This window comes from Charadrius vociferus, unplaced genomic scaffold (assembly GCF_000708025.1).
Source record: "Charadrius vociferus isolate BGI_N301 unplaced genomic scaffold, ASM70802v2 scaffold266, whole genome shotgun sequence".
In the NCBI taxonomy this organism is placed as follows: domain Eukaryota; kingdom Metazoa; phylum Chordata; class Aves; order Charadriiformes; family Charadriidae; genus Charadrius; species Charadrius vociferus.
In genome coordinates this window covers 2,978,898-2,989,525 of record NW_009649114.1, presented here as the reverse complement: position 1 = coordinate 2,989,525, position 10,628 = coordinate 2,978,898, and the positions used below count along the sequence as shown (strand labels likewise).

Here is a 10,628-nt window from a genome sequence, read left to right as displayed (position 1 = left end):
ACTGGAGCATTACACTATATTTTAATGTTTAACAGCTGGAGCTGCGAGCATGGGGTTGTGGAGCACCTTGGGTCTTCGGATTGTTCCGTATTTCTATCTGTAACAACCCCGTTACATACCAGAGGGCACAGGAAGGGCTCTTTCTTTACCATGTTTCAGTTTTTATTATAACATGATTTTGTATTTAATTTAGTTAAGGCAATTTACATTTTAGTTCTTAACTAACAACAATAACCAAAAAAAAAAAAAAGGTAAAACATTACACCAGAGATGAAACTAAAACACAGGACACCCCTTCACAGTGAACTCCTGTAAACCTGCAGTCTCCTACTACTACTGCCCAGATATCCTTGGTCCACAGAAGGCAAAAGACTAGTTCACACTAGTACAAGCTTGGATACTCATCCTCATCTGGTGAGTTAAATTAAACAAATCCACCTCCTTGAGTTTAGCTCCTCTTTACTGCACCACAGTGATGAACAGAATTCTTTAAATGGAGAGGGATCAGCACGGAGCAGTTACAGCAAATACGATGGCTGGTTTGCAAAGATCCACATGTACTAGTGACACTTTTGGAATAAGTTAAATACTGCAGCCCTACAGCTAGTTACACTACACCTGAGGCCATCAGAATGTAGTGCATGGAGATAAAGATACAACCCTCCACATTTGCAAAATAAAGAGTTATTGCAATGAGGAATGAAAGTCCTGTATAATTTATCTTCCTACAAGGGCATTAGAGTAACGTGTGGGTCCAGGTATTGTGAGGAATCCTGGCCGGTCCCTGGCTCCTGAATTGCTTACAAGCGCTCTAGGGAAAATGTTGACCGTGAAGCTCTTCCACATGGTCTGTCTTTCTCTGACAGCGACGTCCAGGCATGGAACCCAGGAATAAGCAGCCTCGTTAGCTGACATGTATACGTGTAGTCCCCCAGTGGGTGAAGCTGATGCTTCTTCTCCGTCTTAGTGGTTCATGGTATTCTGGACATCCACAAACCCCATCCTTTGTCTGCGCTTCCGTTGCTCTGTCATCTAGAGTGCAAACAAGGACACGAGTGAGGGAGGAAACCGAGCTGCCTTTACATTCGCTAACGTGCTCCTCCAGTGCGTGACTGAGCGGGCTGCTTTAAGCATCTGCCAGAAAACCCTGTGAGTTGGACTCGAGCTGATGAGGAGGTAAAGTATCAAAAAGCACTTGTCCCAAATGTACCCTGACCCCCCCGAAAAGAGCTGCAGGAGCCCTTTGCTTTGTGTCTGAAGTTGTACTGCCTTGGGCTGGTTCTGCCACCTCTTCCTTGGAATTGGTGTCTATTTTGGTAAGGACAGCGGGTTGCTACAGTCAGGTGTTCCTCAAGTGTTCCGATTCTTAAAACTGTTAAGTACCTGTTCCTTCAGCTCATTCAGCTGGGAGGTGAGATGGGACACCAGCTTCATCGTGGTGTTGAGTTTGTCTTGAAGATTACGGATCTCATTCTGTTCCCCTTCCCCTTCATTGCTGACCAGCGACATGGCTCGCATCCGGGGGAACCAGTCGAGGTTCTTGTTCTGGAAAGGCGACCGTGGAAAATGGGAGTTGGAGAGGGGGTGAGGAGGAGGGAAGAGAGCTGGTAGGATTTAACAGGAAGCCTGCCTATGCTTAGGGATTAATGAAATTCCCAAAGGCTCATCTTGTCTGTATCTTTGCAAATTTTTCCACAAATAGTCCATTTCCAGCTTTTTTCCTTACAGCCTTCTGGGCTCAAGTTCAGAAGTTTTTCTTTTCTAAATTTCCTTTCCCTCCCCTCCTTGCCTTGAAATCACCTTGAAGTCACGCTCTCTGCTCTTGGTTCAATCCTTAAATACACAGTACAAAACATCAAACAGACAATGTGGTGTTGGCTGAGACTGCGAAGTGGAAACAACCAGTTAGGAAAGAACTAAGGCACGACCATGTTACTAAATATTTTCCAAAAGCTCCTTCTCAGAACCCTTTTTTCTTTGGCAAGCCCCTTGTTCTCAAGTATCTCCCTGGGGTAGGCAGGTTGCGATAGTGAAAGATCTTCCCCGAGAGGACACGTACCTTTATCATCTGCGCCACGTAACTCTCCGGCCCTGTGTAGTCGGTCTTGTTCTTCACTCGCACCAGCACGATGAAGTACAAGTAGTTCCACATGTTGTGCTCATATTTAATATGCTCCTCAAAGGACACTGTCTTGTTGTCGAACTTGTCCCTTTCGAGTCCTGGGAAAGGCAGGCAAGAGCGGAGATGGCGGAGGGGGGAGACGGGGAGGGGAGGAGAAGGGAAGAAGTGAGCAAGCAAACAAATGCGAAAGGAAATAGAGATAATTGCGTCCTCTCCCAGGTGTGCCTTTCCAGAAGCGCTTTTAATAATTAGTTGGCATTTAGCATACAACAAGCATGCAAACCAGGGGGAAAACAAACCAGTTGTGTATTCAGGAGGCATCTATTTAAAGTACTACTAGCTGTGCTTCCTGCCTATGTATCTAAAAGCACAAAATCCACCCAGTGCATCTTTTAAGAAAAAAAGCAGCTAGGTTGATTGGATTTTTTTTTTTTCCTTTTTGGATGCCTTACAATGACTCCAGAACATTTTCTGTATTTTATTTCCTTAGTGATACGGTGCTTTTTTTCCACTGGCTAAGCGATGGTCTCAGGAGTGATAGATGCACAGCGACAAGAACTCCACAATGTGGTGCTTAGTTTAACACCTCATTAACAGAAGGTGAGGAACACCACAGATAATTTCCCCGCTCAGTTTGTGTCCTTGATTAAGCCTTCTCGCCCCGCAGTGACCCATCCGTGAACAGATTTGAGTTTTGAAACCCAGAAACCAACTGAGACTCCTTTCCTCCCCTCAGCCTGAGAAGAGAGGAAGAGCTTTGGGGCAATTCCTCTGTAGGTCCCAGCGCTCACCACAGATGAAACAGGTGGTCTTCAGTATCTCTTCCTTCTTTTGCTTCTCGCTCCTCAGGTCAGCAAAGGTGTCAATAATGACCCCAAAGATGAGGTTAAGGACGATGATAATGACAATAAAGAAGAAGAGGAGGTCGTAGACAACCCGAGCAGGAAACAAGGATTCCTGTAACGGATGGAAGGGATAAATGTGTGTCTCTCGCACACCTCTCCTCCAGCCACGCTAACCGTGCCGCCCCGTTGGGGCGTTGGTGAGGGTTGGGTGAGGGTACCAGGTGAGGAAGAGTAAAGGCTGTGATGGGGAAGAGAGGGGAAAAGCAGTGGGGGACAGTGCGGGGGACGCAGCTGGAAGTGTCACAGTTTCCAGGGAGCGACGGCAGCTGCGCAGCGGTAAATGTGGCAGGACTTGGCAGAAGGAAGGGGTCCCACGTGCTGCCCAAACTCACGTCCTTCGATGGCTTCCGCAGAATGTCACCCACGCCCCCTCCGTTCCTCAGGCCGTGGTTCAGGACAGTGACGATGCACATGAGCAGCGTGTCGCAGGCGCGTTCCCACTGGTCAGCCTCTGTTTCTAGGGTACCGGGGGGGGGAATAAAAGCAAAAACCCAGAGCATAGACAGGGCAGAAGCACCAGACCGTTACAAAGAATGCAGAGCTGCGGGGATGGCTCCTGCTGCGGTGCCAAATCTCCTGGGAGCAGATGCGGATCTCCCAAGCAGCACCTTCCCAGCAGCTCCTCCAGCATGCTTCTCGCTGCGGAGGTGTTTGGCTGAGCGCTCCCGGCGCTCCCACTTTCTTTATGACTAAACCGAATCTACTTCAACATTTTTTATGCCACGGTCAGTGCAAAATTTGCAGCCCTCTTGCCTCATATGTGCCAGAAAGTGGGTTGCTTGCTTCCAGCTTCGAAAAAGCTAGGGTTTTTCTGAGCTCGCTGACAAACCAGGCAGCCAAGCTACTCTGCCACTAACAGAGTCAACCTTCCTAATGAGCTCACTTACCTTCCAAAGCAGTGGGCACAGCAGAGCAGCTAATTTTGTCACTGCTGCACGACTCCATGAAGGTCTCCATGTTCCTTTGCATCCCCAAGGGGTCATCTGCAAGTAAAAGAGACCGCAGCCTTGTCAGAGCATCAGTTTGCCTTAGTAAAGCTCTTCCTTGCTGTCACGGGCGCTTTTCACAGAATCACAGAATCCCCTAGATTGGAAAAGCCCTGTAAGATCATCTAGTCCAATCATTAACCTGACACTATCAAGCCCACCACTAACCCATGTCCCTGAGCGCTATATCTACACGACCCTTAAATACCTCCAGCGATGGGGACTCCACCACTGCCCCGGGTAACGTGTTCCAGTGCCTGATGACCCTTCCAGTAAAGAAATTCTCCCTAATATCCAAACTAAACTGCCCTTGGTGCAACTTGAAGCCATTTCCTCTTGTTCTATCACCTGGTACGCGACAGAACAGGTCAACTCCCACCTCAACTGCCTCTTCGTGTAGCTTTCAAGCTTCTTAAAAAAATAGTTGCATCATTCTCCTAGCCTTTTCTAGGCTTTGAATCTTTTGCTCAAGTTTCAGCTCTACAGCGCTAAAACTTCATTTGTAGCTGCCCGCCCCCTTCTCTGCAATCACTCCGACCCCCAAACCCCTGCTCTCTCGAGGTTCTTCAGTCGGCACAAGCAGCTGTCTTCTCTGCTAAAACCTCCCCAAACCAGTGCCACCAGGAGTTTGTGCCGAGGGTATAAACCCCACGATGTGCAGACACACGCGTGCTTCTGCAGCGAGGTCTCATGCAATGGTCCGGCTGCAGACGGGGACCCACGCTCTGCCCGGCCCCTCTCTCGCCCAAGCACCGCAGCCAACGAGGACAAGGGCTGAACAACCTTTGGCTTTGCTGTCCGGCAGGCGGTCCACCTCCAGGATGAAGTCATCCTTCAGGAACAGGAAGCCCACGATGGAGAAGAGGTAGACGAGGATGAGAGCCAGGAGGGCTGTCAGCAGGATGGAGCGCCCGTTCCGCGTCACGCTTTTGATGACATTAAACAAGGTCTCCTCACGGTAGATCAAGTCAAACAGCTGAAAGGACCCAGGAGCAAAGAAATGCCGCAGGATGCTTTTCTTGACAATGCCTAGCCTACCTATATCCCCTTTTATCCCGAGCTCTTGGATCGCTCAGCAGACCTTGACTAACTTTCACACAAAGCATTTAAGTTTCCCAGCTTACTGTAGGGGAGCAGAGAAGAAGGAAGTGACTTGTGCACAGCAGGAGAGCCAAGAATAGGACACATGCACCCTGCCTCTGCCCTCACCAGCTCACGTTGTCTCCCAGCTGACCCAGATAAAGTACACAGTAGAGATTAGAAAGAGAGAAATAGCAAAAGACCGGGAGAGAGACAGTAATAGATACTGTCGGAAGGCAGAAAGATCCGCCTACGCAAAGATTAGAGCACAGTGAATTGTTCTCTCTGCTGTTATCAATCAGCCCCTGGAAGGTGTCACAAGAACCTTCCAGCTTCTCTCAGGGCAGACAGGCTCCCTCTGCGCCCCAAACACCTGCATTTATTGTACCAGGATGCTGTAGAAGAGTTCGTGCACAAAGAGTCCCAGGACGCTCGTCAGGATGTAGCCAACGTGGTAAAGAAACTCCACATCCATGATCATGGCCTTGTAGCCCCGGATGAAGGTCCCGCGATTGCCCACGAAGCTCACCACAAACACAATCTTGTTGGTCAGCTGGGGAACAACCAGAAACGGGAGGGAGTGGGGTTTGCCGCACTTTAGGAACGCAGAACAGCCTCCTCTGCTATGGGCTGCTACGCTATTTCTCCAGCAGCACGCGGAGAACTTACATTGAGAGTTCCCAGTATATTCAGAGTGAGTCCGATCCCCAAGTAATAGATCGATCGCAAGATCAGTGCCACGAGGAGCGGTCTGACACCGTAGCGCTTAGTGAACAAGGCCATGATGGAGAAGCAGATCAGAATCCAGAAGAGCAGTGAGATCAGTGGGGAATCCAGCACTCCTGGGAAGAGAAGACCCACAGCAATTAAATGGCGTGAGATGAAATGCACGCTGTCAGTCAGACACGGTGCTGCTGCCCAGACTGTCCAGAAAAACTAATGTGCTGATTATCAGAGAGACGTCACGCTTGACTGCAAGGACTCGTATTGGCTAAGATGGTTCTTACTGATACATTTTTCTAACATCTTTTAGCCGAGATCTCAAAACCACTGTAAATGACGGAGGCTGTGCCTGACAGCGGGTTCAATGCTGTCGCTGCCTCCCCCATTTTACAAGCAGGGAAAGGGCAGCCCAGGGAGAAGGGACTTTTCCCTAAGAAGGAAGCATGGGGAGGGCTGGCAACTGGAATCTTCACTCGGTCCCTTCCTTTGACCTGCAGAGAGGACGTGGGGCTTTAGGAGTCCAAAAGGAGACTGAAGGTGGGGAGAGTACAGGTAAGGGGACCAGTTTCCCTCCACAGGAGGGTCCCCTTTTTCTTCCACCTCGAGGAGCAGCAGATGCTGTGCCACTTACCCATGGAAGTGGCTTCGACGTAGGGGTAGAAGAAAGCAATGATTATGTTGATGAAGACAGCCAGGTTGAAGGAAATGCTCCCCCAGAGAGTCATTCTGCGGGAGAACCAGTACATCAGCGGCATGCCTGGAGGGAGAGGAGGCAGACACACAAATCTCAGCCAACCTCGCGCCAGCCGGGGAAGGCTTTGTCCTGCCCGACATCCGAGGGGTTGGGCTCAGCACAGCTAGTGGGGCCGCAGGGCCCCTCGCCTCCCACTTCCTTCAGAACGTTAATGAAAGCTCCCTCCTCATCTGCTGAAATAGGAGTGCAAGTTCAACACGTCACTGCTCACACTTCTCGGCTTCTCGGCCCTTTGACCTGCTCTGGCACCTCGGAATACGATGGGCTCTGCTCTCCTCCTCTCCCTCCTCCCCGTCTCCCACCTCCTACAGCCTCACATCCTTCAAAACAACAGTATCTTTGTGTTTTCAGCGCTGGTTCTGGTCCCAGAGGGGACCCAGCCAGCAATTTCCCATCCATACTGGAAACTTGTTTCCTGCCGAATTCCTAAGATAGTTTTGACTGGATGTGCAAGTGTTTTCGGAGCTGCTACGCTGCCCCTTAGCTGCATCGCAGTAGTTATAGTGTGGCTCTCTATCGAGCTCCTGTTATTTTAAGGCAGGATTTCCGTCCTGATGCAGCCCTGAAAGCACCTAAGCAGGTCTGCAGGGAGCGGAGAAACAAGTTTTATTTCCCACATGTAGCTGCTAGATCCCGGCTTAGGAGAAGGCAGCTGAAAGCAAATGAGGAGAGGGCTTTCCAGGGGAAAACACCTGCAGGTGTAATCCCAGGGAACGTGCCGCAAGACGCATTTCAGACTACCGAAGAACTGCGCTAACGGGCATGGGGGAAATACATCCCGGGGAACTTGATTAACCTCCACCACCTGCGAACTGCCAAGCGCGGCCCTTGCTCTGCAGAGCACGACACAAGATGCTCAGAGATGTGATCTGCAGGCCAGGAACCCTTTCAAAGCCGGGCTGCCTCCCATTTTCACAACAGGGGCTATGCGAAGTGCCCGTGCTGGCCGGGGGGAGCCCCAAGGGAAGGTCTGCCTTGCTCTTACTGCGCAGTTTCTTCTGCCATTCCATCTCGTTGTGGAGGAAGGACGACTGGTCGAAGAAATCACTGACTTTGCTGCCCTGCTCGTCCTGCTCCGTGGTGGTGAAGAGCCGGTACTTGGTCTCCTTGGTGAGGAACTCACAGATGCCAGGCACCGGGAAGATTATCTGCTCCATGCTTCGGTCCAGGCGCACAATCTGCAGGAAGCAGGGCGAAAGGGGACGGTGCCGTCAGATCCTGCCCCTGCCAGCCTTTGGTTTCCTCTTTCCTAGACCCGGCTGTGCCTTCCCCTCCTCCCTCCCACTCCACCGGGATCCAAACATCACCGGCCGCTCGGCCATAACGCTACAAATCCACCCAGCAAAGGCAGCCCCGGCTGTGCCGGAGGAAAGCTGAGAGCGCGTGGACCCTTGCTGGTCCATCCCCAAGGAGCTCCACGCTGGCAAGCAGGGACGGGGCGGCCGAAACGGCTGCATCCCCACTGCTCCGGGGAGCGAAAGGAAGGGTCCGGGGGGCAGCTCGTTCCCCCAGCTCCGCACGGGCTCTGCTAACGCCTCCAGCTCTCTGCAGAGCAAAAGCCCCATCTTCTTCTTGCCGACACAAGGATGGGAAGGCTCCTGGTGCAGAATCACCAGGCACGAGGCAGCTGGAGCACAGTTGGGATTCACCGGCCACGTGCACGCTGGCAGCCCCACAGCTAACAGGTCTTGCCTCAATTTGGGACGTGTGTTTCTCGTAGTACGCCAGCGGGTCCTCCTCTTCTTCCTGGACCGGGGCCGTCGACTTCAGCATCTGCGTCAGCTGCTTGTTGTTTAGGCTGAGCTGGGATGCGGGGAGAGGGAGAGAGGATGAGGGTGGCCTCCGCCGGGGGAGGTCAGGTCTAACTCTGCACTGACAACAGCGTTCCTCAAAAATCTACCAAAGCTGATGAGGTTTCAGGGAGAAGCAAATGAATTAAAGCTTCCAAAAGGGGTACGGGCCCTCCCCGAGGTGACAGACATTCGATTCCCTGCAATAATTACATCCAAGTGCTGCTCATCCACAAATTACAAATCAATGCCCATAAAACCCCAGGGAAATCATATTACCGCTGAATCTCGTTTGGGATCTAGGGTACGTAGGCAAGAAATGACAGCAAAGGACTCAGCCCTTCCTTTTCTAACAGGAAGGGGAGAAAGTGAGTGCCAGCAGGACCCCATCGGGGCCACCAGCCTGTCCCTGTGGTGAGCTGGACATCACCCTACGGCTGAGCCTCCCTCGGGGACCCCTCCAAATACAGCTCTCCGCAGCTTGGTTATAAAAGGTGCACATGCCTTTGGGCTTGGAGTTTGGGCTACAAGGGCACCGATAAGTCTTTCTTCTTTCTTTAGTTCCCCTGAGGAACACCAAGACCCATCAAATCTTAAACAACGAAACCCAGGGTGGTCCAGCAGGGGTGGGAGGCTCTTTGCAGTCTCCGGTCAGGGTTAGGGCGGTTCGGAAGGGCTTTGCCTCCATTCCCAAGGCCTCTCCGTACCATGGACGAGATGCCCTCCTCCTCCTCCTCCTGGATTCGCTTCACCGGCTTCAGGAGCTGCTGCAGAGACTTGTTGTGTCGGGACAGCTGGAAGAGGGACAGTGATGGCCGGGTGAGCCCAGGCTGGTGAGCAGCCACCGGCGCACACGGGAGCGGGACATGGGGTGCTCAGGGGAGCCGGACGGTAAGCCTCGGGGGGGGCGAGGGGATGGGGGGGGTCTTCTAACAGGAGCCAAAAGCCCATTTCCCAGCCATGCTGGGAGCCCAGTGCGGCATGGGGAGCCCAGCCTGGCAGGGACGCTGCTGTCACCGCTCCGTACCTGCAGCGCCAGTATATAAATGTTGTGGCCAACTTCCCGGGGAGAAACCTCAGCGTTTTCACACTCCTCCTCCTGCAGATAGGCTTTCTTAATCACGTCCACCTGGAAGGCAGCAGAGGGACAGTGAGCTTCTCCCCACCTCCTTGCCCTGTTTTCCTCCTCTGCCCACGAATGGCTCTGGGAAAACCTTTAGGCAAGGATGCTGCGCAGGGACGGTGCCCAGCAGCATGGCAGAGGAGATGGTTACTGGACTGTAAACCAGCAACAGCATCAGAACCCACAGGCAGAAGAGGACCAGCAGTGGGCTGGGGGGATGCTGGGGGCTCACTGGGGCAAGGCTGGGGGTGTCTCACTGTCAGCCCTTACCAGTTCCTGTGGGCGGAGGCTGATGAGGATCCGCTCGGCGTTTTCGCTGTCGTGTCTGCTCTCCATGAGGGCCAAGAGGAGCTTGGAGGCATTGTCCTGGCGAGGAGAAACCCTCGCTGAGGGGAGCTGTGCCCTGACTCTGCCCAGGGCTCCAGGGTGAGCAGAACCTCCCCCGTGCCCCGGTCAGCTCTAACTCCCCCGTGCTAGAGGCGTCTGAGCCTCACACGGTGGAGATGCACCAGCCCCATCCCACCAAGCCCACGTGCTCCCACACTTGAGGGCCTGACATGTCCACAGTCCCCACTACAGCAGCCACCTCACCCCACAGCACACCCCACAGCCACGGCAGCAAGCCCACGCGTGCCCACCATCCTAGCCCGAGGCTCTGCCCACCTTCAGCTGCAGGACCAGGTCCATGCGGTACTTGCAGAGGGGGCTGATGTCATTGAGGATGAGGGCTGTGATGATGTCGATCCCATTGGACTCGTGGGTCACGATGCAGCTCTGGGGGAGCAATGCAATGTGTTATCCCACGGATGCTGCCGGTCCTCCCAGCTTCACCTTCCAACGCATCCCAGGTCCAAAACGGTGCCCTGCCTACGGCTCTGACCCTGCCTGATTGCCCCAGGAGCCCCAAATCTCCCATCTCCATGCAAAGGGCACTGTTTGCACCACTATATTATTTAACCCCCATCTGCATCACCATATTATCTAGCCAAGCAGTAGCTCACAACCCCTGCAGCACCCCTCTGCACCCTTGGCATCTTCTGCTGCCCACGTTCTGCTCCTCTTCACACCCTGAAGTCAAAAGCTGGCCCTGTCTCTGCTCTTTTCCCACTCATATCCCCAAAATCCTCCCACGGGCATCCCTGCTC

The 10,628-nt window shown here is 52.8% G+C and overlaps 1 protein-coding gene across 1 annotated transcript in view; it reads right to left on the bottom strand.

Moving 5' to 3' along the window:
- Window positions 1-377: 377 nt before the first annotated feature.
- The window catches only part of ITPR3 (inositol 1,4,5-trisphosphate receptor, type 3), a 36,128-nt gene continuing 25,877 nt past the window's right edge, over window positions 378-10,628 (bottom strand). Inside the window, exons 45-60 of the mRNA XM_009888311.1 lie at window positions 10,147-10,257; window positions 9,754-9,849; window positions 9,388-9,489; window positions 9,068-9,154; window positions 8,263-8,373; window positions 7,556-7,748; window positions 6,448-6,573; window positions 5,763-5,935; window positions 5,482-5,646; window positions 4,797-4,989; window positions 3,915-4,010; window positions 3,360-3,484; window positions 2,914-3,079; window positions 2,060-2,220; window positions 1,384-1,545; window positions 378-1,032 (exon numbers count right to left, since the gene is read on the bottom strand). Of these exons, the coding sequence (XP_009886613.1) occupies window positions 964-1,032; window positions 1,384-1,545; window positions 2,060-2,220; window positions 2,914-3,079; window positions 3,360-3,484; window positions 3,915-4,010; window positions 4,797-4,989; window positions 5,482-5,646; window positions 5,763-5,935; window positions 6,448-6,573; window positions 7,556-7,748; window positions 8,263-8,373; window positions 9,068-9,154; window positions 9,388-9,489; window positions 9,754-9,849; window positions 10,147-10,257 (2,136 nt within the window). The 3' untranslated portion in view covers window positions 378-963. The remainder of the gene's footprint in view (window positions 1,033-1,383; window positions 1,546-2,059; window positions 2,221-2,913; window positions 3,080-3,359; window positions 3,485-3,914; window positions 4,011-4,796; window positions 4,990-5,481; window positions 5,647-5,762; window positions 5,936-6,447; window positions 6,574-7,555; window positions 7,749-8,262; window positions 8,374-9,067; window positions 9,155-9,387; window positions 9,490-9,753; window positions 9,850-10,146; window positions 10,258-10,628) is intronic.